The 23,088-nt window shown below is 45.6% G+C and overlaps 1 protein-coding gene across 1 annotated transcript in view; it reads right to left on the bottom strand.

Moving 5' to 3' along the window:
* The window catches only part of NEK6 (NIMA related kinase 6), a 42,839-nt gene extending 20,899 nt beyond the window's left edge, over positions 1 to 21,940 (bottom strand). Inside the window, exons 1-2 of the mRNA XM_030286860.4 lie at positions 21,806 to 21,940; positions 7,195 to 7,316 (exon numbers count right to left, since the gene is read on the bottom strand). Of these exons, the coding sequence (XP_030142720.1) occupies positions 7,195 to 7,287 (93 nt within the window). The 5' untranslated portion in view covers positions 7,288 to 7,316; positions 21,806 to 21,940. The remainder of the gene's footprint in view (positions 1 to 7,194; positions 7,317 to 21,805) is intronic.
* Positions 21,941 to 23,088: the final 1,148 nt, after the last annotated feature.

Genomic DNA, 23,088 nt, shown 5'->3' with positions numbered 1-23,088 from the left:
CACCAGTTCCTCACACATGTGGCAGTAACACAGGCTGAAGGAAGCCAAACGACTTCTTTAAAAAGGGAATTAAAGTCTTGCCTTCCGTGTAAGTAACTAATTAATCCCCAACTGCTCTCGCTCGTTCCACAGCCTCTCCTCAGCTCTGCCTGCCCGTGTCAGCGGGGAGATGCTGATGCTGCAGCCCAGCAGTGCCAGGTAAACAGGCAGGAGACACAGCCCAGCCAGGAGCACGGACCCCACGGACTGCGAGCGCTCCCCAGAGCCCCGCTGTCTCCTCTGTAATTAGCACGGCTGCCAAACAATGCTTCAAAAAGAAATTATGAAAATTAATTACTCAAAGTTAGCACATGTGCCAAGCAGAACATTTCCGAGTTTCAGCATCTTGAGACATTGCAGAGTTTGCATGAAAACCCACAAAAAGAGAAGTTCCCAGCACAGGCTGGAGGTGGGGAAGGGCTTCCCAGGGATGAGCCACGCCCAGCACAAGTGTCCCGGAGGGCTGCATGGTTTAAGGAATGACTATTGCTACCACTGCCACTTCCTAATGTGGCGGGAGAGGGCTGGAATCAAGATCTGAAATGCAGGGAAAGCTTTCAGCCCAGCATTAGGACCCGCAGCTATTTCTCAAGGCAAGTCCCACAGAAAGAGGAAGGTCATTTCCCCAAGTGCTTCCTTCAAGCAGTTCAGGGCATGGTTCCCTTAAAAACCCTCCAGTCTCCCCTACACTCTGGAACAAGTCACCAGCTATTAACTGCAATCAAAGTTTCGGTCAGCTCTCAGTGCTTGTGCTGTGCTTGGAACTATGCTGCATTCACAGAGAGAACAAAAACCAAACCAAAGTCTAAGGATTCATTTCTCCAAGTTTGGCAGTGTACACTATCCAATAAACTGGGAGCATCCTCTCAGTGATGAGGGAGCAGGTATCCTACAGTTATCAGGTAAAGGGCAGAAGGCTGCAACTGCTTTGCTTTATTGTTTATATACATTCTCCTCCAAGTTACTAAATTATCACCAGAGTAAGGCAACACAGAATGAAACAGACAAATAAAACTTCCAATTAATCAGCCCCTGCAGCCTTCTCAGTTCAAACTGATTGCAACCTCCCTTTGCAGGGGTCTGATAAACAGAAGCACTCCTCCATAGCCGCCACAGTGGATGGGAAGGCTCAGCTCATTCCAGGCAGTGTAACAAACATCAGTCCCCTGCACCGCTTGCCTGACAAAGCCAGCGAGGCTGCACACAGGGATCTGTCCCATTTGCCTGGTTCCCACCAGGAACATCTCTGCTTCCCAACTGTTTTACACACCAGCTGCTAAGCGAGTTCCTTGACCTGTACAGACAAACCACTTCCCCCAGACAAAACAAAGGTGTCAGCACACAAACCTACACAGCACTTTTTCCTAATTTAAAAATAGAAAGGAATCACAGCTTTTCCTTCACCGTGTCCATGTGCCTCCTGAGCTGTTCTTGAGGAGTAAGAAAGTCTGAGCAAAAGCTTTTCTAACTTGCAGTTACCATTCACAATAGAAGCAGTACTTCTAACAATGTATTATGAGACAACAACTACAAAACTTTCTTTTTCTGAAAGAAATCCATACTGAAATCAAGGACAGTTTCCACTCGCCTTTCCCAAATCCTTAAAGTGTGTGTTTACACAAAGAGTGCTTACATGTAAATTAATATTTTAAGCATGTGCCCAGAAATATCTACCAACTTCTGAACTTGAAAGCATAAATAAATGCTAGGCAAGTGTGAGGGGAATGTGCCCCAGCCCCTTGGCTACGGAGAGCCCCAGATCCTGCCAGTGCTGGGGGTGATGCTGCCCATGCCTGGACACCTCTGCTGATGCGTTCTGGCACCTCCAGGACTGCAGCTGCACATTTACATATGCAATGACCTAGATTTGCATGGGCTATCACAACCTATCAGGCCTAATTAAAGTAACGGAGCTTTCAGAGTGGGCAGGAGATGTTTGGTTATGGAACAAACCAGGAATCATCCTCAGGTGAGCCCAAACTGCACCGAAAGCTCCCTACTGATCACAGGCACCTTCCCTTGTGGTTAAAGGTAACCTTCTCTTGTGCCTTGCTGTACCGAATGAAAGCAGGAAACTTCTGAGAGCCACTGCAGGGACACACACAACAGCGAGGAAATCCCTGCCTTGTCAGAGCCACACCCCCTGCTCTGGCCGAACACACATTTCACTTATTTCATAACTTTTCACATCAGGCTCTCCATTACTTTCAAGTCCTTCCACAACTAAGCACCAGAATTTTTCAGAAAGCTGGCAAAGAACCAACCCCTATTCATTCAAACAACCCCTGATCTTCATTTCTGCAAATCTCAGAGTTTTCATGTACAGATATAAATTGTGTGTAGTAAGATACCACCATCATCTTCTAACTTGTCCACTAAAAATAAATTTTCTCAATTTTAGGACAGATTTAGGCTCAGGTTTCCATAAGTGCAGTAAAATCAAGCTCCTGCCTCTACAGATCAAATGTCAAGGTCAACAATGGAGCTTGAATGAAAAAAAAAAAAAAGCCTAAATGAAAAGAAGAAAAGGGGAAGAAAAAAACAACCAAGCAAAAAGAACCCCAACCCTGGACACTACGAAAACTGGGCTGTTTGCACATTTCTGTTTCCAGGGCAGCTGTAGGAAGGGCACAGTCTGGGAAGAACTTGTTTTGAGACAAAGGCTGTTCTCTTCATGCACACAAGGAAGTCTCATTCTTCTCCTACTCCATGAAAAAAAAAAAAAGCACCAAAGAATTCCTCATGCAAATAAAAAACCCATTAATTTTTAAGAAGAAATGTAGATATCATTCCAAGAACAAGCTCTTCTGGACATCTCCTCTGGCATACATGTACTCTGTGAGATGGAACCACTGGTGCCAGAGCACAAATTCCAAAGCTGGCAAAAGCAGGCAATGGCAGCCCTTGTCAGAACTTCAGGAAGAATTCTGCCAGGGCTTTTAGCCTCGAATTTAGAGGTGTTTCAAGACTGCCTGCAGAACAGAATTTGTAAGATTTCTTAACAATAAAAAATCCCCAATGAAATAGAAGCTTCAGTTATCTTGTACACACCTGAACAGATTCAGGCAAGGAACAAGGATTCCTGGGAGTCTCCACATCCCATATTATAAAGGAACCCAAAGCCAGGAGAAGGCAGGATTGGGAAAGCTCCTTGCTACAGACTTGCTTCTTGGTGTAGTTTGTACTCAAGAACCCCCATTCTGCAGGTTGTGTGTGGCAGAGCACCAGAGGCACCTGAGCAGGCAGGAACACAAACATCCAGCTGTGCAACTGGAGACTGGACAGCTCCCTCCAAATCCTGCCCTAAGGACAGGCAGGTAGGATACCTACCTACCCTCAACACATCTGTTGTGTTTTATTGTTCTTCATGAGTAGTTGTCCAGAATTTGTGTTTTGGGATAGGGAGGAATAAGAAAAAACTGCTCTGTAGAAAGACTTTCAATCTCTGGAATAATTAGTGTTTGGCCAATACATTTACCTCTTCGTAATTACTTAAGATCCAGGGAAAGTCTGAACAGTCCCAAGAGAGCTGTGGGAGCAGCTCTGCCTGCAGCCTCTAAACCCTTGTTTTGGGCCAAGGAGCACCCTGAGAGTAAACAAAATATCACAAATACGGCCCCACTGCAGAGCCAGGCCTGTCCCCTGCTCCCCCAGAGGCACAGGAAATCCAAGCCTGGATGGGCTGAGAAAGGAGAATGTTCACTGCTAATTGCACAGTATAACCCAGAGTGCTAATGTTAATTAATAATCAAGTCAGTTGTTCTACTGCTGATTGGCATGTGGAAAACAGGCACCAGTCAGCCCTGCACAAAGGGCTGCAGGCGTTTATAGAGTATTTGTAATCAACCTAAAAACTGTTAGGATTAGTTAAACAACAGTTAAAAAGTCAGACAGTCCAATCTTCAGATGCCAATAAAAGCATCTTTCCTGTAGAGCCATGAAATGAAAGATTCTTTAGAAGAGTAAAAACATACTCGCCCAATTAATTTTCTGAAATCTCATTAAAAAATTTAGCCCGACTAAGTCATACACTTCTGACCTGAATTTTAATTATCTTTACGCTGGATATAAGGTTTTTTCTGATATTTGCAATGCATCATTAATTTTAAAGGAATGGTTTCCTTGCTTCTAAAGTGCATACTTCATCTGAGTGACATTTACTGTAACTAATTTCACCTTTAAAAGACATCTGCAGGAGTACTGGGGGAGCTCCAGCCCCTCCTGCAGAACGTACACACATTATAAGCAATGATTTACTATCAACATCAGTATTTCAAAGCCTTCTAGTATGTCCAAAATTATACACCTGCCTCCATTCAATAATGTCTACCTGAAAAGAATTTTGCATACTTTGAGGCTGAAATTCCAGTGTGAATTTATGAGAACACATTAGAACAGATTGATTAAAGAAAGAACTTCTAAGCTTGCAAGAGATGAGGAAACTTTTAAAATATGGATTATCCTTCAAACAGGTAGCCAAGTAATTATTGAAGAATACATCAAGTTTTTCAATTTGAGCTTCAAAATTAGACTACACAGTCATAAAATATCCTTCAGCTGACCTGTTACCTGGAATTTAAAGTTTGCTAAAGAACTTGGCTTAAGTTTCAAAGTTTCAGCATCCCTGTCAGCATGATTGGGATCTAGCCTGATATCCAGATATTCTGTGCCTATCTAGACATTTGTACTACTACACAAGGGAAGAGAAAAATACCAGCTTGGAAATAGTAGGACAAGGTGACATTCACAAAGAAATTAAAATTACCATAGAAATAATCTCTTAACAGCTCTGCTGCCAAAATGTGAGTATATAAAAGAGCTATTTAAAAGTGAGTTACTGTGCTTATTTAGTATGAAAACTAAGTGAAAAATTACAACTCTATATTTTTATATCACTGATTTACTCCTAAATAATTTTTATTGCTTACTGCTACTTAGTGTTTATACACTAAGTAATCTGGAGACTTAAATAATTAAAACCTTCATTTTGGAACATTACTAGAAAATGTTCTCCCTCTTCCTGATGAACTTCCTTGGGGTATTTCTGGACAGGTATGAGAGCCAAAAGCCAAAACTGTCATTTTATTGGACACTTAAAGTTTTTGTATTACAGATAACTTTGAAGTCCAGCATTACTCAAAGGTTTCATCTTATTAACTAAACCACGGCAGCTAAAGACAGAAAAGCCTGACACGCTTACTCATACTGTGTACTGATGAGCTATAAAGCAGAAACAACACCTCTGTCAGAACTGACAGAACAAGAAGCTTTAGGAAGCAGCATAATTATAGAAGAAGCTTCTGGGAGAGGAGCACGTGGTAGCTCTGGTCTTTTGGGAGCTGGCACAGTAGTTTGGAATGAAAGAGCTGGAAGGAAGATAAGGCAGTTCCATGCCAAGCTCCCTCCTCATCCAAGACTCTAAGAACTCATGTTCTGGTTTTTTCTGTTCAAGTTTTTATCTCTGCCATTAATGACATTTCTCATAAGACCGGTTTGGTCAATTTTATCTTCCCAAACCTCCCTCCCTCAAACCATTACACATTATGGCTACATTACTCAGATTTTCAGAAGAAAAAGGATGTAATTTCAGATTCTCCAGGTAAAAAGTACCAGAGATTTGAAAAAAATTTATATAAATATATTCCTGAAAAATAGAAAAACAGAAATGTCATCAGCAACCCTATCATGCCACCCTCATCACCAACCCTATCATGCCACCCATGTAAGGCTTCTAAATACTATCTTTTTTATACGCATTTTTTCCAGTTCCTTGGTAGACTGTATATTTTTGTTACTCCAGTCCTTTTATGTTATTTTGACAGCAAAACCAAAGGCAGTCTTCCTGCAATTCTAATTCCAAATTAGATCATTCTCAGAACAGTTTGCTTGAGCCTTCCATTACCAGAACTTGGGTATTACCAGAGTTGAGGGGAGGTTCCCCTGAACAATGACCAGAGAGCAAAATGAGCCCACTCAGCATCAGCATCACAGCAGAACACAGATTATTAGCTACTAATTACACTTAACTATGTCATTACAAATTCTAACATGTGCTCCAAGATGCCATGAATGTATCTGCTGCACAGGAACACTTCCTAATCTTGTTCATGAAATAATTACAGGGGCACTATCCTGCCAAATGAGGTAGTAATTAACCCTAATTGCTCAAAATGCAACTGGCTAATTCTAGGAGATTAATCAAGGGGATTCAATTATTATTAAATGACTTAATATGACAAATTGCTACATTAGGAGAGGGGGCTTTGCTCCACACCATGGTACTTTCCCAGCAGTGCCTCCACTGTGTGCAGAAAACTCCCCCTCAGCAGAGCCTGTGCTGGGCACTGCCGGAGCCTCCCAAGGACAGCTCCTGCCTCGGGGCCCGGCTCCCAACAGAGCACCAGCCCCAGCCCTCCCCACGCCCACATCCCACCACAGCTCACAGCTACCATCCTCTTCCTTCTGACAGCTTCCCACGATGCGTTTGGTTCATTCCTTAAACTAACATAGGGGCAAAACTGAATTGCTCCAATCAACAGAAAACAGGCTGAAAAGTCAAGCAGCCAGAATTCATAAAATCCAAGTTTCATGATTACACAGACTGTGGGTTAATCCTGGTTTTAGCTCCCTTCTGCAGAAAGGCAGGAAGAGAGAGGAGCTGCTACAGTGAAACTTCATTATAGCATGGACAAAATACATTGCAGGATGAGTTCCAGGGACTCACAGGGAGCCTACGGGTCCATGTAGAATGAGTTTTTTCTTTTATCTGGTAATTACTTCTTCAGCACTTACTATAAAAAGAGATAAAATACATTTAGTCGCTTACACAATAATCTATTTAACTTTGGCCTTTTCTTCAAAGACTCAAAGCCAAGAGAAAGCCAACTCAGTATGTTTTCATAAGATGATTTAAAAACACTTGCTTTAAGCAAAATTCAAACTATTTCCTTTTTCTCTTATTATAATCAAAAAGTGGGTTCAGGAAACTCTGGCTGGCTGGCAGAATCCCAAACTAGATATTCCCTAAAACTGCTATAACTGCACTAAAAACAAAAGGAGGGGGACAAAGGCAGCTAAATGCTAAGAAATCAGGAGACCTTTATAGAACAAAGGTAAGCAAAGACAGAGGGGGACGGATCAGACACCCGCACTCACCTGAGGATCATGCTGGAATTCCTGCCCTGGCAGCTTGCACAGAGGGTTGTTCTGGTCCCCTAGATGATGAGGATGGTTGTGCTGCCCTTCCATGGTATCATACCAAACTCTGCCTCTCGGCTCTGCTGGGGCAAAAGAAAGGGGAGAGGTTGGTGTCTGCCTGCCCAGCCCGACTCGGGGCTGTGCCAAGTACCATGAAGCTCCAGGGGGGGAAGGAGAATCACTGCTATTATGAAGAAGTTTGATTTTAAGATCTTTTGTTTCAAGTATCTGTAGGTTTATTAGTAACCAGGTGAAAATACCTAGATAAAACTATGTCTCAATATTGACATTAAAGTGCCCTATGAAATGCCTATCTTATGCTATACTGCTGGAATTATCTTAATTATTTTATTATTCAAGATTTGGAGAAAGGCAGTTTACTTGAAGAGAGAGCCACGTGTTCTCTCTCTTCCAAGTCCACGGGCACAGAGCAAACCCTGGTTCCAGCCTAGGAACCTGGACATGCCCATTCCCAGCCCCGAGGCACGTCCCAGCAGTGCCACTCCAGTGTCTGCAGGCTAACACTGACCAAACTGGGCACCCACTGTGTCCTGCCTTGCAGAGGACCAGTGCTCAAGGACAAGGAAGGGATTGACTTCTGGACAGGGGAAGCTGAATGATCTGATCCCAGCCCAGACCGGGCATTCCCAAGAGAACTGTCACTGCCCAGCTGCCCAAAGGCAACTCAAGGAGCAGTAATCCCTCGCTGTGAGGGAGAACCAGGGCAGGCAGGTCACAGCCCAGAGAGCCCACCTGCCACAGGGATGGGCAGGGCAGGATCTGCACTCGGGCACTGCTTGTTTCAAGTGCTACAGCTGGAGGCAGAGGAAGGAGTAAGAACAAAATAGCAGCTTGGAAAAGAGATCCAGCAGAGCTCACATAACAGCACGGAGCCCACTGACACCTCGGGACAGCGTGTCCTGCCCCAGGCTGCCAGCTGGGCTATTCCGGGCTGTGCACTGGGCAGGGACAGAGAAGGGGAATCCCCGGGAAGGGGCTCCACAGAGGATCTTCAAGTAGCAGCCAACAACACACAGGCACTGCACCACATCAGAAAAGGTACAAGGTACACTCTTAACACCGGCCCATTTTTACTTGACATTGCCTTAGCTCCGCACTATTCCTTTTATTCCTGCTTTCAAATTTCCTACAAAGTTCTGCAGTATTGCACATTTTCACACTGAGTCTTGACTATGACTGTAAATCAAAACATCTTTAAATTGCATGAAGCATCACATAGCTTTCCAGAAAGTGAATAAAAGAACAGGATCATCATTACCATCATGTGAAAAATGGCCACAACCCACATGGGATGAACAGCTCCTTCTCCCACACTACTGTCACCTTACTGCTGTACAGTTATTACTCCATGCAGCGGCACTCACAGGTAACCTGGAGTTTTTCCAAATACAGGGAAAACAAAAACCTTCTTGTGCAGTCAGCTCCCCTGTCACATCCCCAGCTGCAATTCCTCTCCGGGTACCCGAGTGTCCTTACACCTAATCAGCAGAAAGCACAACACAAAATCCCATCAAACCCCTGATACCTTGCAGGTACCTGACAGGTGGGATTCTCAGGGCAGAACAGCCCAGGGCACTTGGTAGCAAAGGCCAGGATCATTAGTTACAAGACACTCATTAAGGAGCAGAACCTCATCAGCATCCTGGCATTCAGTCCCAGCCGCCCTGGTGCCCCGGGTGCTTCTCGGCAAAGCAGCTGTGACCAGTCTGATCGGGTATCACCATGTGTCTCAGGATGCCTCCAACTCAACTGCAGGCCAAATTATTTGCTCCCAGATGTATAATCAACATGACAGGACCGTGCACCTCTTGAGCAGGCAGCAAAGCAGCAGCTTGTGTTCAGCGTTACAACCGCTTTCTGTACCAGCACTTTTCACCTTCCTGCAAGACACAGCAGCTGCTCTGTGTGCCCCGTGCTCAGCGCTGCTGCTGCCCACCACACACACACACACACATAACTGAGTGCTAAAGCACTGGTATGTCACACAGACAAATCTGCTTTCCCCTCAGTTACTGTACATCTCTCTTACCCTTCTACACAGGGACTTGTGGGGGGAGCCAAGTAGGTCTGTTTGGGTTCCTTGTGCAAACCAAACAGAAACAAAACAGCAAGTCATGTATGGTTCCAGAAATCCACGAGTTGATTAAAACCAGTCAAGCACACGACTTAGCCTACTGCATAAATGTCCATCTTTTACCACAGAGGGGAGTTGCCAGAGCCTGGAAGGCAGCAGTGCACACCCAGCAGGCCCCCAGCGGGCTGCGATACCCGCAGGGATGCGCTGCCCTGGGAGCCAGGCTGCCTCTCCTCCAGAGCCACCGTGCTGCTCACTGCAGGCTCCCCAAAGGCTGCAGCAATGCAAACTGTTTTACAGAATAAACACAACCACATCAGCACCACTTTCTTCCTCTCGGCTGCCCAATAATATTCTTCCTCTTCCTCTCGGCTGCCCAATAATATTCTTCCTCTTCCTTGCTCATAAAATAAATCTGCCAGGATACTCTATGAGATTACTATATATTTAAATGATGATCTAGGCTTATGATTACATTATCGCTGTGGTTCAGGGTACGTGCTCTGGGGAAGGCAGCCCAATCCTAGGAGAGTATTATTTTCGAGTGACTTTTATTGTCCATTACTTTACACCATTTCTGTCACAGCTATGATGCCTGGTAGGAATAGTTCACAACAGAAATATCTTTGTCGTTAGTATTCTCATTGCAATTTAGTCAGATCAACCTTTAAATCTCATCCATCATACTGAAGAGCTTTGGCAAAGCGAGCACAGTAATATATGCTTCCATGCAAAACCTAATTACAGGCTAGGTTAAAAAGCCTAGCCTGTTCCTTCTGCAGTGCAAGGTGACAGGAAATCCTGAGCATCCCTTGGTTTCTCACTCTCTCTTTTTGCTGGTGAAGTGCGTAACCCGTTCATTACAGCAGACTGATTCTGTCTGGCACATGACAAACTTACTTGAACCTAACAATTAAACTTCTGACAGCGTTTCCAAAAGCAGAGAGTATTTACTGTAAATGCCTGACAATTTTTTTCCTCTCTGCTCATCTCTCTCAACAGTCACCTCATGATGACTGGAAATTACCATAAGCAAATAGCAGTCTAACATCCAAAAAACCCCTCATGTTAATGTGAAATACACACCTGCCAACACTGAAAAAAATATGAATATGAATGTTAAACGACACAACATGAGGAACAGCACTGAAATGCTTGAGGAGAGAATACTGCAGGAGCACAGTTAGAGACGTGATTCAGTAAAAAACTGCCCAGCAAGAGCTGCCTGTGGATGGTGGTGGTCATGGCATGGTCACCCCTGCCCTGAGAGAGGGAGTGGAGCCTCTCTCAAGCAAAAGCTGTTAAACAGAGTCCAGTAAATCACCCAGAAACAGTTTCTGAATTTCAGGCCTAGCATCATGATGAAACTGCGTCTACAGAGTCACACACACACACATTACAGTGTGAGTTACCTGCAATCTGTAACCCCCTGGGAAGGACAAAGGTCCTTGTAACAAATTGACCACTGAAGAGAAGAATGGTGGTTTAGTCACACCTCACATTTCAGAGGGTTGGATTTACCCTGAGAGCTGGTGCAGATGGGTTTCTCTTAAGACTTTGTGCAAACCAGATTTTCAACAGCCAGTAAGAGATGGGCTCCTCAAAGACCCCAAATGCACTAACTGAGAATGTTTTAGTGAAATGGCTGAAAAGCCCTGGAGCTTTTTCATACCCTGTCAACAACTGATACTCATTAAACAAATGCTGTGACAGACACCATAATTCACTGTTCTATACCTAGAAGCAAAATGACATTAAGTCAACTATTTAAAGCTACGCAGAGTCATCTCTCTGTGGATGTCAATAAAACAAATGCTTCCTGCCAATAATTAACTGTATGAAACATCCCACTCTGTTTCTAATCACTACCTACACCCAGCTCAGGTCCATATTCCCATTCTAAGCAAGCAACATTAAAACTTCAAACACTCTGTCTTCTAGTTTGGGGAAAAATCTAGTACAATGGCTAGAAAATAGCAAGGTTGAGCAGAGTGTGCTTGGCTGGATCACTGTGTTTAAGGATGCCACTTGAGCTAATACAGCACTTTTGAGAGAACATTTCAAGTGCCCATCTCTCACCAGGTAGGCAGATAGCTTACTTCTAATTTTAGTTTTAACTGAGTTAAGGGTTGGGTTTTGTTTGGGTTTTTTCCTGTGTTGTAGTACCAGCTCTCTAGAACTTGGTCCTAAACCAAAAACCATAATTGTTTAAGTTTCTGGAAACATTTCAGATGCTCTGCAGATCCATGCATTCCAAGGAGTGGTTTCACAGGGCTCCTATTAAACAGCTCCAGGATCAGTGCCAAGAGCACTTGGTGATTCATATTTTAAGGTAAATGTTCCTTCTCACCAGCTTAGCTGGACTATTCCCACCCCTTCTTTCACTGCACTCAATTTCCTAGTACAATACCATATGTAAGCATTTATGTGTGATGTTTGTGTAGGATGTAAACATCAAATACATATTCACATCCAAAACTGAAGATGGACAGCAGTCAGCAGCATTTAGAGGGACAATACTTCCTCTGAAGAGACGTGATACGTGGTACAGTAACAGCAGTTGCACTCCTCCTCTACCAGTTTTCACTTAGGTGTGTTTCAGATAAAGTAACAAGTCAACCTTAATTTATATTCTTGCAGTTGCAAATCTGAGCCCTCCAGAACATTCACTGTATTCATTTTATCACCTTTGAACCACTAGAGCCAGATCTCTCAAGCCACCACTGCTGGTAACAAAACACGTGTCAAAAATAAACACATAGCAAATCTACCTGGAATTTTATTTTATTGCTTACCAAGCATGCAAAAACATGCTCACGTTTTAATTTATAATGCAATAAAGCTTTCAAACACGACGCCAAATTATTTAAGAACACTTCTGTTATCCTTCTTGGAATTCATTCATTTCTGATGAAGGGAAGATTAAATATAGGCTGGAAATATATTCATAATGTAAATGTTCACAGAAACTGCCAGACATTTTCACATCATTAAATGCTAAGTGAAATGAGTCCCATCTCGTGGAGCCACGGAACACACGCTGTCTGTACCAGCAGTGCCACCTCCGTTCCAGGCTGGCTCCTGGCACAGGAGGGAACCATCTCACTGCACCCCCAGCCAGGTGACAATGACAGCTGAAATACAGCTCCACTCTCCAGCACTTGGGCAGAAGGATTGTTCTGAGGCTCTGAATCTAACCTCTCAATCTAAACCAACTCCTAAAATAAGTTTCTACCAGACATAACAAAGAATCCAAACTGCTTCCACAGCTGGTTCCTGTAAGACACCTTTAGTGACCACCCATCCCACACAGAAGCACAGGTGAACAGACCATCTTAAGGCAGTAAGACAAAGCCCGAACCAAGATCCAAAGTTAAAAAAAATAATAAATTTGAATCAGCTCTGCTGCTACAGGGCCAAACCCTGAATGTGGGATCCATTCAGCCCAGCCCGTCCTCAGAAAGTTTAACAAAGTTTTCTATAAGTCTTTATGTACATACGTGATTGGAAACACCACCACTTAGCACGTACAAATAACTCAATTAGAACGCTTCCAAGCACTCAAGAAGTATTAAGTAAACCTCACAAAAATACTTCTGAAATACTGCTGTAATTTCTGAAATGTTTGAGAAAGGTAGATCAAAGTACAAGAGCAAGCCCATGTCAGATGGGCTCAAAATCCACAAAACCTGCTGTAACCAACTCTGCTCATGCAGCTTCTCTCCACAGCCGTGCTGCTGGCTATTAAAGACTCAAATTATATCTCTAATCCAGGGAAAAGGAGTGGAGGAAAATAGAGATATATGTTCCCCCAACTTCAAAACATCAGAACAACAGCTTGAAGTATTTACATTTCCCATAATCAGAAGGAAAAGGAAATGATGCTGAGAATTGTGCAGCCCAGCCAATCCAAAGATTCATGTGATTCAAATCCAAAAGCAACTTCAAAGCCACCTTATAAAACTCTACCCCAAATGTGCAGGGAGCCAGATGTTGGCATCACAGGAAGTGCTTTCACAGCATCTGGATGCTGCAAGCAGCAGCCAAACGGAAGCAGAAACTCTTCTCCACATAAAAATATTTAACATTTCTCTACTTACAAAAATAGCTATGCTAGAAATAGCATTTGTGGTTTTTCTGCCCCAATATAACTGGGGCGGAAAAGTGAGACTACATTATCAATATCGCTAAAAGTCAACTTCCCTGCACATTTCTGGAACCAATGGCACAAGCTTTCCAAAAACTCATGCAGCTCTTTAGTTCATATGCCCACTTCCATACCCCTGCATGTACCACATCTCCACCTTCCCCCCACATGGGCACAGCTGTCCTTAAAGAACAAGATTCATTCACCAGTACCTTGCAGATCAAGGCCGCAGGGTAAAACTAAGATCTGTTCTTTATAATGTCTGCAGAGCTACTTTTATTACTTATTTTGATGACAGACAGGGTTAATGAAGTTCTTGCAGAGAACTCTCCCTTTCCTGGGCTAAATGCCCAAATTCTTTCAGGATTCACAAGACTTGTCTATTTAAATTTGGTCCAATTTTTTTTCCCCACAGAAAGGCCTGCACAGAATGTTCTGAAGAGAAGCTGGGAATTAACCTTTCAAGAAAATGATAACTAAATGTGCAAGCTCTGGATAAGAGACAAATCACATTTCCCACTGTATTCTGCCCTCTGTAACAATTTTCTATTGCTCTAATAAGCTTCAGTGTTGAAGCATAAACTCAGTAGTATCAGATTATTAAAAACCATGAGCTTACTCATGGAAGCAAAAGTCCTGCCCACCCTGCATTTCTTTCCCAACCTCCCCAATGCTGACACCTCAATAATACCTGTTAATAACACACTACAACTCATCAAAAGAAATTTTTCAAGTCCAGCAAAATCCAGGTGCAGCTATGCCTGACCAGGGATTTTGGAAGCCATGTGGCAAAGCAAGTGCAAAAGCAGAACAGTCCCTCTTCCTGCATTAGTGATGAAGCAGAAAAGCTAAAATAAGACATTACAGTCACTTCAAAGTGCAAACCAGGGGAACTAAAAGAAATCCCAATAAGTCAGTCACAGAATAAGTTATTGCATACCTTAATATACTAAGAACTAAGTGCAAACACAGGTAGAGAACCATCCCCAACACTGTTTACTCTTGCACAGTGAAGTTCTTACATCTGACACAATGTTATAAATTGAGTAATTGACCCACAAGGAAGTAAAGAGCTCAAGAGAGTTAAAAATTACCCTATAAATACCATAAAGATTAACAGGTTTGTAATACCCACCCAAGAAGCGCTTACTCTAAGTAGAATGATTATGAACACACAGCAAGAATATTTCACATCATTAAATGCTAAGTGAATTATATACTGCTGAGTTCAGTATATACAGACTCCACAAAAGGCAGCACTGCTTCTTAATACAGTGACAGCTGAGAGTCACTCCTTAGGCTGCCCAGCTGATTAAAGGGTGGCACACAGACACTCAGCAGTGACTTACTTGGTTCCTTAAAATACACTCATGTATTTTTAAAACCTTTTAATTGTTTCTTGGGGGTTTTTGTTACAATTTAATATTTCTGAGACTTTCATTTTTTTACAACTCTGATAGAAGAGCTAATGAAATACCAGTAGCTCAAAGAATTAAGGAGAATCTCCATGAAAGATGAAGGAATTTTTGTGGTCATGTTTGGTATGTATGTACCCTGAAACCCTTCTCTTGGGGGAAAGAAATCTTAAAATACCTAGAGCTTATCTCCCTGTCTCCTCACTGCAATGACAGAGATTTGTCCCAAGAACCAGAACCCACCACAAACCCTGCAAGAGAGCTTCACATTCAGAGTGTACCTTTGTAGGAAACAAAATGTTCCAACAAGGAGAAAACTCATACCTTTTCAGGATGGCAGCAACAGGTGTCCACAAGGTTAAGAACAGGACAAGACACTTCAACCAAAATTCCTGAAAGGATCCTATTGAATGTACTTTAAAGCTGTCAAGGGCATTCCCCAATTATTGCAGCTATTATTGCTGCAATTACTGCAGCTATGCACCTCTCCAACTCCACAGTTTAAAAATCACCAAGAAAAAAGTACTCTCCCAAGTCAAAGGGGAGAGTTGGCTCTAAGGAAAGAAGAAAAATTGGAATTTACATTATCCTGCACCACTGGTGCAGTGGCGGTGTAGGAAGTGAGTAGCACTGAGCAGGGGTGATAGAGCCCAGGCTGTGCCACCCCCAGCACCCCAGCTCGCAGAGGCAGCAGTGCCAACTACCCAGCACTGCTCTCCTGTCAGCAGGGACTTCAAGCTCCACTCCATGCACACCATGAGTTTTTAACAGGCTGGTGGATACTTCCCACCTCACAGCAAGCGGGCTTCCCAAAGACCCAACCACAGAAGTAACTGGAGAACAGGATCTGTCACTGAGCACCACAAAATGAAAGCCTTGCAAATCCTCCCCAGGGTGTGGAGCAACACCTGCTCTGTCAGCAGGCTCAGCTGGGACAGGGTCACAGCCCTTATCACTGTGGTTTCTGGTCCCTGTAACACCACCCACGTGGTGAGCAGATCGTGATTCATTTGGAGACACTGCGTGGAGGAGCAGGATGGCACCAGCCTCCCCCAAAGGGACAGCACAGCCAGCTCCAGAGAGTCCCACCACATCAAACACCAAAGGGTGCTTGGGCTGAAAGGTGGGAGGATGCGCTGAAACAAGACACAGAAACCTCCCCTGGAAGGTCCCTCAGGTCTGCTGGCAGTGCTGCCCTGGCTGCTGGGGACACTCTGACAGCCACTCACTTTGGAAGTGCTGTGCACTGCAAAATGTTATCACCCTGCTCAGAGGGGAATCTCTGCCCTTTTCTCCAGCACTGCCACGCTCAGGTTTTTCACCCTTGGTCCCTCCAGCTTGGCTGGTTTGGGAGAGGTGTGAGTTCACACTTCCCCACATGTCCTCCTACCACCAGGAACACCGCTTGGGAAATCAACATTTCAACACCATTTCCAACTGATGTTATATGAACAATCCATTCATCCATCCATACTGAATTCATAAAAAAGCCTGTCACACCTTGGATTGAGATGAACCCACCCAGAGGTGCAGCCACATCCAGTTCAGGGAGCTGAGGTGAGCAGGGACCAATGCATTGATCTATCCAGACTGGTGCCCAAGGTCTGTCCAAGGGCAGGGGATGGACTGGAACATACTTTGATTCATCATGTGAAGCACATTTCAAAGGTTGGAGTCCAGAACTGGAGACCAAAGTCACACAAAACAAATAAGCACAAAAACTTTAAGTGACCTAAGAACTGTAAAATGCCTATAAATAGTCCAGAGAGGTTAAAACAAGAAAGACAGCAAGGAAATCACTACAAAGGAGACAGCTGGACGCCAACAGCAGCAACAACTTTGTCATTTAAAAAGAATGATCTTACCACCTTCTGCATTTTGTGATCTGACATGTCGAAAATATTTTAATAAGTTTATAATTGCCATGGTGAACTAGCTCATAGAACAATGAACTAGCACATCCGATTTATAATCCCAAACTTCATGCAGTTCTGTGCAAAACCTCAATTTCGGCCATCTCAAGATCTCAGCAGAAAACACTCAATCTTAAACCTATGTTTTTTCAGATTTACTTACATCGGGACTTGACTAAAACTGTGGATTTGCTGATTTCTAAACTACCTGATTTTCCTGGGTGAAACAGTGCAAGCACAGGACAGACAATACCACCTGATCTTACCAAAACACAGCAGACTATAGAAGTCATGAACTACCTGCAAGGCTTTTTTTTTTTTTTTAAGATGCAATAAATAATACATCTGACTGCTTAACAAGCATCTGTGAGGTTTCAAGAATGCTTTGGAGTACAAAATTCCCAGGGTTGCATTCACTTACACCACTTGGTTTCAAATAGAACGAGTCTGCTGTCGGTTCACTTAAACGTGTAACAGGAAACTCAAATTTGACTAAAAGGCTGTATTACGTTACTAGAGGGTTTATATGGAAACCTTTTTAGAAGGAAGAAGCTAAGGGTTTTTTCCCTCTCCCATCTGCGACAGACATCTGTTCACTGCCTGGAATCTCTGATAGCAGACACTTAAAGTAGCACCAAGCTGAAGTAAATAATTTAGAAACCAAATTTCTTTAATTGTACTGACACTGTAAAATTATTTGCAATTTATTGTATCATGCCATATTATAAGCCATGTCACAAGACTTAACACTGGAAGCCACATATACTGTTTTAGCAGAATACAAAATACAGCTTTTTGCTGAAATATTTTAAAATGTTAAAAACAATCCAAGAGACTTCTCATGTGTGGACAGCAATGGCACTTACAGTGAGTCCAGATGTTTAAATACTTAGCACAAGTTAGAACTTGAAGTAATCTTGATTCAATTCAAGGTGCATATAAAAATACCTCGAGATAGAAAAATATTTATCTACCTGTAAAAAGATCTGACTTCACAGTGCTTCTGTATTTGAACCACTATTAAAAATAACTCCTTGTGCTTTTCTGTTTATAAACGAAGCTTTACTTCCAGGCACTAGAACTGCCATTTGGTCACACACTCAGAACCTCAGTTCTACCTGTCCTACATTTCAGCCAACTCAAGACAGCAGCTCCCAGCCTAGCTTTAGAAACACACACCTCCTCACCACCCCCAAAACCTGTGAGAAAAGAACTTTGAAGTACTTTATGCAGTTTAATTTTCTACATAGTTTAGACATACTGCAGCAATTCCAAAAAGCACTATGACTTTTAAGTCAGACCTAAATCTAGACTTGGCATGCAAATGTTTTGGCTTATGGGTTTTTTTCTTCATAAAGAAAAATACTGACTGTGCCAACATCACCTTTCGGTTTGAACACTTTGAACTCTTCTTTCACCTCCTAGATGCTACATTTTCCTCCATTTAACTTAAGAGACACAGCTCTGCAGTGAAACATGGAATTCACAAGTGAAGAGACCTGGGGTCCAGCCTGTTTCCAGGGCACACATCCCAGCCCCTGCAAGCAGGCTTGGATCCCTCAGTGCATCAGTCCCACCACGGGAAAAGGCAAGGACACAGCTCAGGAAAGCACCACCTGCCCTTCCAGCAGCCACAAAAAGCCAAGCCTTCAGCTCTCTTATTTAATCAAGCTCCTTTTGGCTCCTTGGTTCCACACCAGTCCCCTGAGAGCTGAGCCAGTCTGCAGGATGGGGAATGCCAGCCTGGGAGCACCAGGGGAACCCTCCAGCCCTGCGGCAGCAGTGCCCTGAGCCCCACCACTCAGACTGCCGGACCAACTCTTTCCCACTGCCCCACCAGCTGGAGATAAACTGCTCCTATCTCCCGGAGTGCTCCCTGACCTGCCAGGGAAAGCAGCAGGGCCCTTGCTGTGTACTGGCATGGGCTTGCACTGAAAGCTTTACAAAGGGTGAGTGCAATAAACACAGCTTAACAGCAACAGGTAACAAAAAAAACTATTTTCAAGGCCTCTGCCTTCAACAGGACAGTGTTCACGTTGCCCATTTTAGACAACCTTTAACTTCCATGTGATTTTGTACTGGGAAAGGCTGCTCTGTCCAGTCCATGGAGTGTGGCACAGGCACGGAGCCTCCTCTGCTACCGTGCCTGTCTCACAACCAGGAGCAGAGCAGGTCACCATTCTCTTGCTACATTTCCAGCATCTTCAGTCACAAGTAGTATCAAGGCCATCATAAACTATATTTCAGTTGCATGACTATTTAGGTTTTGCCTTCAATATTACAAGATTTTTTCGTGCATCTTGTATTTATACTGGCTACAACGACACATAACACATAATTTCCTACAAACACCCCAGTAAAGCACCTGGGGAGGTGTACATTGGGTTAGTCACCACCTGCCATAAAAGGTAAAACAGACTGGTTCAGTGAGTTTCCAAGACAAATGCAAGAGTGTGTGTCATGGGCAGAATGGCCATTCACGACTTCCCGAACCTTAATTCTGTGCTCAGACCATACAAAGCATTCAAGACCACTCTCTCTATACAAGTGCTGAGCTGCAGCAAAACTGTGGAAGTTGCAATTAGAAACAGGTTTGCTCAGTGCTGAAGGTGAGCCCAGCTTCTAAAATGAGGTTCCATGTACTTATTGTTCTCATTGCTGAAGATTACCATGAGCAACCTCCTTTGCAACAAGAACCTCTAAGGAAAGCAAGTCAGAATGACAAAAACTAAAGCCCGAGTTGGGCTATTAAATTCATTTTCCCTAAAGACCCATCTAAGCTTTCATTTAGGACAAAGCAAATGTCCTACAAGGCCCAGATTTCCACTTTTGTCATTTCGTTTTTGAAATCTTCCTGCAAGTACTTCCTCTGCTCCTCCAGCCACAGTTCCTTTTTTTCTTGCTTTAAATTCAGACTGAATACATTTGATTTCTCCCACCTGCCCCAGCTGTTGGTCGCTGCAGCCACAGGGGTTGGTCTGTTCTGCCAGGCTGATTGTTGTTATACATTTTTCATAGCCTTGAGGTCAAATATATTTTGCACCACATAAAGGAAGAAAAGATGCTAAAATATATCCACTAATTAATCCTTTACACATCTAGAAAGCTGCAGGTGCTCAGGAAGGGAACTTGTTGGAACCACCCCCATTTTACAGCTAAGAGAGCAGAGGCAGAGCAGGAGAAAACCCACATGGGCATTTCTGGCTCCTACCCCCCTTCAAACATAAATACTCGCTTTACTCCAGGTAAACAACAGCTCCTTCAATACGCAAAAACCTTTCAAGCCATTGCAAGAACCTTTCAGACCAACAGGTAGGTGTGAATAAAGCCCAAAAACATGCTGCATGAGAAGCCTCAGAATCTCTATTTTCTCCAGTACAGCCTCAATAGCAAGAAATGAGAAAAAGCCAGTGTAGGCTCAGTATTTTCAATGTATATTCAAGTGTTACAGACTGACATAAAACTTTTCAGGCAGGATCATAGAAGGCAAGTACTGCAAAAAAAACTGTTTCCCAATATGGGTTTGGGGTTCAAGTTATTCATCTTCATCTGGTGTTCTCCCAACAAAATGAACAGTGAAAAATTTGAAAAGGTATCTAGAAACATTCCAATTATGCATCCATCCTCTCTCACAAAATACCTATTTGTCAAGAGACAGAATTCCAGAGGAAGGAGGGGGAAATTAAACAAGCAGAAGCAGTTTATATATCACAGGTGTTAAGAAAGCAAAAGTTTGGTTCCACTCTGACAACTCCTTTGGGGTGACAGCAGTCACTCACACTCCATCCAGAATCTCACTTCCCACAGAAGACGCTCTTTTTCCACCATAATAAAAGTTTCTCACAGCTCCCATTTTTTAGATCTCTACTACTCAGAGCCAGAGGAAACAGGCAGCAACAGTCTTATCTAAAAGCAGTTCCTTCTTTTTTTCTGTTGTTGCTTAACAGAATATGACTGTCACAAAGAATGTCTACAGGAAAAAAAAAAAAAACCAGTGGAAAGAGTTTGACTCAATGTCAAGAGATGTCTCAAATGTAAAAGCTGTAGAAATGCTGCAGAAGTTAAACGGTTGCTTACAGTGATTCATAGAAAATGAACTTTTAAAGGAGACACAGAACTGACAGCAAGACAGTCACAATGTGTCAGGAACTTGCATCACTGGACTTCTAATTGCTACAATATTTCCTATCATACTACTTCTCCTGCAATAATGCCATAGGCAATCACCATGGGCAGAGTTATTCCATGTGTGCGAACAGGCAGACAAACAGATGGGCTCAGAAAGTCACCGTTATTCTAACCAAGCATAAATCACACTTTGGAGGGAAAAGATGGTATTTGATAGTTCAGCTCTACCATGTGCTCTCTCCACAGCCATGTGCAATCCTCCGGCACGGGGGCTCCCGCGGGGTTCCCTCTTTTGGAGAGCGCACCCCGGAGAGGCGGCGGGACCAGGGGCTCGCCGGAATCCGCGTTAGGAGACCGCAGCGTGAGGCAGCCGGGCAGGGTCTGGGGCCTCCCGCACACCCGGGGGCTCTCTGCGCCAAGCCCGGAGCCCCAGCGAGGAGACGAACGAGCACATCCCGGGCTCGGGGGGGCGCGGGGCCGGGAACGGCTCCTCCGGGGAGCGCGAGCTCGGAGCACAGCTGCTGAAACGGAAAAACCCCCCGAGCCTCCCCAAACCTCCGAGCGACACCAGAGCGCGCAAACGCCCGTGTCTGCACCACGGTCCCAACTTCGCTCGAGTCGCAAGGCCGCCGCTCGGCCCGTCCGGCGGCAGCGGGGGCTGACCCGCCCGGCGCCGCTCCCGGCCGCTTCCCGCTCCCGCCCGGGCCCCGCCGCCCGGAGCCCCCGCTCCCGCACGGCCCCCGCGGCCCCGCCAGCGCGGCCGCTCGGTCCCCCCGCCGCCCCTCGCTCGGTCCCGCGGCCCAGCCGGGGCCCGCGGCGGGCGGGCTCAGCCCGGGCCGGCCCGACGGAGCGCAGGGCCCCGTGTGCTCACCTGCGGCGCGGCGGAGGCGCGGCGGTGCCGGCGGGGGACGCGGGAGCCCCGCAGGACCGAGCGAGCGGCGCCGCGTCCCGCACGGAACTTGGCCGCGCGCGCGCCCGCCCCGCGCTCCCGCGCACGCGCCGCCGCCACTCGGGCGCGCGCGCCGCCGCTGCCACGCAGGCCGGGCGGGGCCGCGCGCGGGGGCGGCGCGTGCGCGCTCGGCGCCACCTGCGGCCCCGCACCTGGAGCGGCCCCGGGCTCCGCCGCGGCACCGGCCACCGGCACGGCACCGCCACCGGCACGGGCACGGGCAGTGGCACCGCCACCGGCACCGGCACGGGCAGCGGCACCGGCACCGCCCGCCCCCGGCCCCCAGCGCGGCGCTGCCCCGCGGGAAGGGGCGCTCGCCACTCTCCCCGCCCCGGCTCCCCGGGCCCGGGATCCCCTCCCGCCGGGGCTGCGGGAGGGCGGCCGGCACCGCTCGGCTCGGAGCGGGACCCATCGCGGGTCCGGCCCAGGCGTTTCGCAGCCTCGAGCCTCGAGAGCGGCGCAGCCGAGTTCCTGCACCAGCCGGCCTGAATGGGTCTGGCTCCAAAATCTATCCAGCTTTTGGGATAGAAAATCCTCAATCTGCAGTTCAAGACATGTATGAGTAGTCGAAATAAATTGAATTTGAACTTGAAATTCAACAGGTTTTTTTTCACAAGTGAACACGACCTTGGCAATAAACACAAACCAAACGAGCGGGTCTCACCAATGGCCCCTGTGCAGCAGCAGGGCCTGGGACCAAGGCAATTGCTCCTATTTTGTCAACTGCTGTCAGTTTTGTCAGACTTTCGTGGAGATGTTTGCTGGTACGACTGGAAACTCCCAGTGCTGGCACAGCACAGTGCTAACACCAGCGAGCCCCAGAGCAGCTCACAAATGAAACACGCTGCGCCAGCAAAAGCACCTTTGCCGCTGAAACCATTTCCACACAGCCCTTTGCTTGTAAAACTACTACTTTAAAGTGCATTTTCCTCTTTTTAATCACTCCTATAGGGCAGACGAGCTGAAGTGCCCTGGCAGTGAGCAAGGAGCCAGTCCCAGCAGGAAGGGGAAGGGCAGCCCAGTGCACCCCGGCTAAGGCCGGGCACCCGCCGTGGAGCCGTGCTCACGGGGCCCTGTCCTTTGGGACGGGACCGGTTTCACGCCGGTGTCCCATGGTGTCCTGTGGTGTCCCACGGTGTCCCATGCCCTGGCCTCGCTGCCGCCCAGTGCCCGCAGGTGTGCTGCAGCTGCCTGCAGCCGGCAGT

The sequence above is a fragment of the Taeniopygia guttata genome, chromosome 17 (genome assembly GCF_048771995.1).
Source record: "Taeniopygia guttata chromosome 17, bTaeGut7.mat, whole genome shotgun sequence".
Classification (NCBI taxonomy): Eukaryota; Metazoa; Chordata; class Aves; order Passeriformes; family Estrildidae; genus Taeniopygia; species Taeniopygia guttata.
This window is presented reverse-complemented; position numbering and strand designations above follow the sequence as displayed.